The 6,930-nt window shown below is 42.3% G+C and overlaps 1 protein-coding gene across 1 annotated transcript; it reads left to right on the forward strand.

Moving 5' to 3' along the window:
* Positions 1-5,014: 5,014 nt before the first annotated feature.
* LOC123184224 (uncharacterized) lies at positions 5,015-6,504 on the forward strand. The gene has a single exon (XM_044596379.1). The coding sequence runs from the start codon at positions 5,071-5,073 to the stop codon at positions 5,869-5,871; it is 801 nt and encodes a 266-aa protein (XP_044452314.1). The 5' UTR covers positions 5,015-5,070; the 3' UTR covers positions 5,872-6,504.
* Positions 6,505-6,930: the final 426 nt, after the last annotated feature.

Genomic DNA, 6,930 nt, shown 5'->3' on the forward strand with positions numbered 1-6,930 from the left:
ATCTGGTGATTCAACAGCTCCAGATGTGATGGCGCTTGGAATTGTTGCCAGAACGCTCTCTCCGTGGCATGGCCCTCCCGCGCGCCGAAGTAACGGCCGGCGTCTGCGGCGCTCCTCAGGTGATTCACGATGGCCTCTGCGGATCGCCATAGTTGAGTGAGCTCGACGGATCCCTTGCGGTAAAAAGAAACACTCTGAAGCAAAAATGTCTTACCAGCAGCGATCTCCCTCACTTGCTGGAGCACTTCGCGGTCTGCTCGGGCCTGGGTCTAGACCTCGGCGTGTGCCGAGCTCAGCGTCTTGAGCTCCACGGTCGCCTCCTTCTCCTTCTCCTTAAGGGCGTCGCATTCAAAGTACACGCCCTTCAGGGTGTCATCCACCTCGAGGAGCCGGGCCTGGTCCTTGCCCCGAGCTGCCTTCTCTTCGGCAAGCTCCTTCTCGGCCAGTGCGGCCGCAGCCTTTTGCTGCTCCGCCTCCCACTATATGTATGTATGTGAAAATTTTGCATGAACACACAATTTAGCAACATCATGTGGACCAACCAAAAATATTCAATCTATATGTATGTATGTGAAAACTAGTGTCTAACAATATCAAAGTCTAACCTTATTGTAGAAAGGTAATACCAACACACCACTACAAGATTCAACTTTTATAGACTTCGTTAACTGAAAAATTGTAAAATCCATCCCACCAAAAATGATTTTTTAGACAAGATATGACTGACGTCTCCACCTTGGGTTGCACACCTATACACAGATAGTGGCGTTGTGTGCACAACCAACACCGCTAAGGTGGTCCGGCACAAATAAAGGAGGAGGGGGGGGGGGAGGTTTTATCCACCCAGTGGGAGTGGATTAATCTTATTCACCCCGTCCCGCGCCCCCACAAACCCTCCCTCTTGCATCGGCGCCCACCATTTGACCTCTTCGACCCTCCTTACACCCGACGTCGCCGTCCTCCTTCATGTTCCACGAGCTGAAGAAGGTCCTGGCCATGCTACCATTGACCCAGCCAATTGCCGGTATCGCGCAAGTAGCCGAGATGCACGCCGCCGGCTTCCTGATGGATGGGTCGCCGAATCAGTCCCCAACCCCTTCTCCGGCTGGTTCACCGCCATCATTCCCGACACCGACGCTGCCTCCGTCGGCACCCTGGGGCGTCAACATGGTGGGTGAGGTGGCTTTGTGAGAGCATCTAGTGGCTGCACCGCGGCTCGCTGACACTAACAGCATGGCTCTGTACCATGCTGACCCGGAATTTGAGGAGGAGCAGCCCGCCATCGACTACTCATTCGAGTCCCTCCGAGAGGACGAGGAGAAAAGGGAGGAAATACAACCTCCTCCGGCTTCGCCTCCGCCTCCTGCATGCCATGACGTGGAGGAGTTGTGAACGGTGGGCACGCTTCTTGATGTTCGCATGATATTTTCTTTGCTTCCTCCCGATGAGCGAGGGGAGATCCTACCGTTGCGAACCAACCTCCTGCATCCGACGTCGTGGAGGCCTCCAACTCCGGAGGACGTCATCATCATCTCGGATGACAGTGCATAGAAGGCCCGGCGGTAGCAGTTGCGACGAAGACAGCCCGTTAGGGTGGAATCAGACTCACTGTTTAGTTTTAATTAGATTTTTTTGTGATTTGATTATTTGAACAGTGTTATTCAAATCTGTGTAATATATGGATACGAACTAGTTTAATATTAATGTTTAAGTAAGATTTATTTTAATTAATGTGTTAACTCAATTTGTGTAGCTGAATGACGCATGACTTCTATTACTGTTGTCCACCATACAGCTTGTGCTACTGATAATTTGTCGGTTAGTGGCATTGCACATTGATACAAGTGATGAGACACGTACGAGTGGCGTTGGGAGCATACGCAGGTAATACCAGCCTAGCACTGGCATCATACTAATGGCGTCGGCATGGGGCGCCACTAACAACGTTCTCCGAACACCGCTAGTAGGCATTTTTGCACTAGTGTGGCCCTATTCCCAAATGTTCTCGACAAAAGCACAGCCCGGATTAATTCCTAGCTCAAGTTTTTCAAAATTATTGGCACTTGCAAAGTGAGAGGACGTTACCAATGTTGTGATTAGGATATTGAAGGGAGGAGATTATGCGGAGGAGATTAACAGGATGTTCATTGTTATTAATCCTAAGGTACAAAAAATACTTCTTTCGCAGTCCTGCCCTATTAGCTTGCTTAGTGTGATTTATAAAGTCGATTCAAAAGTACTCGCAAACTGACTTAAGCAGGTTCTCCCCGAAATTATCTATGAAGAACATCGACCTTTGTGCCAGATAAACTTATTATTGACAGTGTCATTGCGGCCTATGAGTGTTTGAATTGTATGAAAAGAAAGAGGCAAAAAGAATTATCATCATGTGGCGAAGCTAGAAAAAAGAAAAGAAAGGTGCACCATGTACCGGATGTGGCTATGTGCCCCCCGCAGCGATCCCTATCGCAGGGTCAGCCCAGTGACCCTGCCTGCTGACATGACACTGAAGTCACCCATGCATTTCCATTTTTTCCTGTACTTTTTTTGCATTTTTATTCTACTGTTTATATTTCTAATGTTTATATTTTGTACCATAAAAAAATGTTTAAACCATTAGAACTATGTACGTGACATTTTGAAGAAACATTTAAAATTTTGCGACATTAAAAAACATTTATACAATGTAAAAAATGTTTCCGTGGGTTAGAAAATGTTTATTTCCATTACAAATGCACAAATTGAATTTGTAAAAAATAATTACTGTTAATTCAAAAAAGTGTTCACAAACATGCATTTCTAAAAAATGTAAATGATGCAATTGAAAATTTTCCAAAGTGTATCATAAAAATGTTTAATGTGTGCTCTAAAAATGTAAATTGTATACTAAGAAAAAGGGACATGTGTGGAAACAAAGTGAACCAATAAAAATGCCAAATAAAAAAAAGCAAAAACTACCATAGAAAACAAAGAAAACTGAGAACTAAAAAAGGAAACCAAAGTATAACAAAGAAAAAAAACCCAAAAAACAGTTCAAAAAACCATAGCAAAATAAAGAAAATGAAGAAAAATCCCAAGAAAACCGAAGATAAAACAAAAAATGGAAGAAAAAAATATGAAACCCTAGAAGAACCTACAACGCGCAACGAAGGGAACCTTGCTACTGGGCCGACATGCTAGACATCGCCTGTAGGCAATTCCTATTAGGAACGTTTTTGGGAAGGTTTTATAGATCGGAATGGATTGGTTTTAGAACATTCCATGCACTATATTTTTCTTATTTTGTTTTTAACAGTTTTCATTTGTTTTTATTTTTACATGTTCTCTTTGCTAGTTTTCATTGCTATTTTCCATTTTATTTTAATTTTTTATATTCAATTGTTTCTATTTCTTTTTAATTTTTGAGTACGCTAATTTTTCGTACGTGCGGTGTACATATTTCAAATACATGTCAAACATTTTCTGAAATACATGTTTGAACATTATTTTGATTACCTGTTAAACATTTCTCAGATACACATTAAATTTTTTAAAATACATGTTGAACATTTTTTGAATAGATGTTAAAAAATTTAGATACAGATTGAACATTTCAAAAAAATACTTGATTGTTTCCTCGAAACTCGTCGATCATTTTTTGAATAGACACTATTTTTTTATACACGTAGAAAGTTTTTAAGAAACCTGATGAACAATTTTTTAATACATGTTAAACATATTAAAATGCATGTTGAACATTTTCTGTATATATGTTGAATATTTTTTTAATACATGAGAAATATTTTTTAATGGTGCAAACATTTTTACTTTGGCCAATAATTGTTTACACTGCATGAAAGTCTAATTAAATGCAATTTTCCTTAGAACGAGATTAACATTTTTTACAAATTACATGATCTTTGAACACTCTTTAGTGTGCGGTGAAATTTTTAATTTTTAAGTAAATTAATTTCAGAAAAATATGTATATTTAAAAGTTTCGAAATATAAGCGGAAATAAAAATGAAAAATAAATTACGTAATGCACCGTAGACATGCAGACGGGTTGACGATTACAGAAAACAATGAAATCTGACAATTGTTTTTGCAGGTACGAAATATTACAGTTAACGTGAACAAAAACAAACCTTGCATTTTGTACGAGCTAGGATGGTCCGAGATTTATACTAGCCCAACATTGAAGTTTGTGGAATTCATTCCCTGACTCACCGCCGGTGATCCCTCCAGACTTCGGCTGCCGCATTTTGTAGTGTCAGTTGTTTTTTGAGAGAGAAGTGCATTGTCAGTTTGGCAGCAGAAAAACCGCTGGGGCGAGGGCTGGTGTTTTCCCATGAAAATGGCAGTATCAAGTTGGATGCATGGCTTGATGCATTCCTTCCAAATCAGTAAATTGTCAGCTTTTTTAGGAGTCTCGCATTGCCCCTTCCCTGCCTGACGTTTGTGGAAATTGACCTGAGTTGCACGTTTCCGGAAACAACGTCCAGATTTTCCCTCGAGATAGTCGAACGACACAAGTCGTCGTCTCGTCTCCCTTTGTTAGCTGGTGCCGATCGCTGTCACCGACGATAGTGGATTAGTGGTTGCAACTACCAACTGAATCTTTACGACTAGTTTGCAGTGGCTGTCATTATCTATAGCGTAGAGCTGGATCGATTTGGCGCAGAAAATAGAAACTTCTGGTACGTAGCGTCACTAGAATATAGAGTTGGTTGCTTTTCACATATGTTTCTGACTTTGTTCGGGTATTTGATTTGAAGAAAGAATAAGCTCACTCAGGGCCTAGCCAAACAGAGGGGTAATAAAATGAGAAAAAACTGTCAAGTGCACAAAGACCGCTCCATAGTCAATTGACGTGTGGAAATATAAGCCACATAGACTGATTGGGTTCTGAAGAAACCAAAGGAAAAGAACAAACGTGTTACTTGTGCCCTTACATATATTATACTCAAGTAACGAGCTGTTCTTCCTACTTTGCCAATACAAGAGTCTCTGCAAGTGTTGGCGGAAGCCGGACAGGTAAATTATTTCTCCAGACCGGCTGACCAGCAGCTTTACCTAATCAATCCTGGCCATGGAGGTTGTCATATCTGCAGTTGCAGGTGAACTTGCAAGCCGTTTCATCTCCTTCCTGCTGAACAAGTACCACCCGAAGCCTTCACGCTCGGAAGCAGAAGAGCTGATAGAGAGGTTGCAGCACCTCCTGATGAGAGTAAGCATGGTCGTTGAGGAGGCGGATGCGCGGTACATAACCAACTCCGGGATGTTGTTGCAGCTCAAGATGCTCTCAGAGGCCATGTACAGAGGATACCGCGTCTTGGACACCTCGAGGTACCGAACCCTCCAAGACAGTGCAGGCTTCGATGAGGTTAGCATCAAAGACTCATCTACCAGCAGCATGTATTTAGCAATTCCCCTCAAGCGTTCTCGAACAACAACCGAGAAGGATGACAAGGCCACGTGCCTCGAGTCACTAGGTGCCTTGGAAAGCTTAGAAGTCGCTATTGCTAACATGGCAGAATTTGTTCTGCTTCTGGGTGGATGCGAGCGCATGTCTCGTAGGCCATACGACATCTATCTTTACACCGACAACTTTATGTTCGGCCGGCATGCTGAAAAGCAAAAACTCTTGAGCTTCTTGTTGCAGCACAGACCTGCTGGTGATGCACCAGCCATTCTTCCGATCATAGGTGGTGCCAAAGTTGGGAAGAAAACTTTAGTTGCTCATGTGTGTGGCGACGAAAGGGTTCGCTCGTGCTTCTCTTCTGTTTTGCACTTGAGTGGCGATAGTCTTTTGAGGCATGGAAGGACCATGTCTGGGATAAACATGCTTGTAGTTATTGAGTTTGCTTCTGATGTAAGTGATGATGACTAGAAAAACTTCCACTCATTTCTCATAACAATGGGCAGAGGAAGCCATATCATCATCATAAGTAGAATTCAAAGATTAGCCCGATTTGGATCGGTGAAACCGATTTTTCTAAGTGTTCTATCTTATGATGAGTGGAGGTACCTATTCAAGACACTCGCATTCGGGAGCGCAGACCCGGCAGAGCATCCACGTCTACTAAAAATAGCAGATGAAGTTGCCAAGCAGTTGCACACACAAGGTTCACTTGTTGCAACAAATGCTTATGCAGATTTGTTGAGGAGAAATCTTAATGCTCAGTTTTGGCATTGCATATTGGACAAGGGGATAAGAATGATTAAAAGAAACATCGCCGTGTATGGTGTGCATCCAAGCATGCTTATAGAACAAGGACACCCGGTGGACATAACGGACTTTGCTATGCATCCACTTAGCATGATACCTTATACGATTAATGCTTCAATCAAGAAGGAATCGCCAAGTGTGACATTTGGGGAGTTGCTAGCGGATCCTAGTGTTAGACCGAAAGAAGACTTCATTCTGATTTCATGGGAATCAAGGATACCCCCTCATAATTCATTTGCTAATTTTGTTATGAGTCGTGCTCAGGATACACATGAAGGGAGTACCTTGCCAGGGAGGAAGCGACGAGGTGTGCCAATTTAATTGTGTTTCAGCAACTTGCATAATACAGCCCTCTGTTGTATTTTTTTCCACATGACAAACATAGGTGTTTACGTGTCCGGACACGGCAAAATAATTTTAAGGAGTGATTATACATTCAATTAAATGTATTGGAGATCATAACTTTAAATAAAACCATATGTTGTTTCAGATCCAATGCCCCCCCCCCACCACCACCACCACACACACCCTCCTACCCACCCGCGCGGCACTGTCTAGATAACGAATACCATCATCTCACACAATTGCATTAATCCTGAACCATACACGAAGTTGAGAAAACTTGAATGAAATAAGAAAAAGAATATTTGTTTAAGTGCTGTCTATTAAGGACTCTGAAACTTTGGAACATTCTGAACAAACTATAAATATGAAGCTTGC

The sequence above is a fragment of the Triticum aestivum genome, chromosome 2A (assembly GCF_018294505.1).
Source record: "Triticum aestivum cultivar Chinese Spring chromosome 2A, IWGSC CS RefSeq v2.1, whole genome shotgun sequence".
NCBI lineage: Eukaryota > Viridiplantae > Streptophyta > Magnoliopsida > Poales > Poaceae > Triticum > Triticum aestivum.

What these genes read in the sequence shown, in the direction of transcription:
- LOC123184224 (XM_044596379.1), top strand. Translation starts at nt 5,071, where the DNA reads ATGGAGGTTGTCATATCTGCAGTTGCAGGTGAACTTGCAAGCCGTTTC.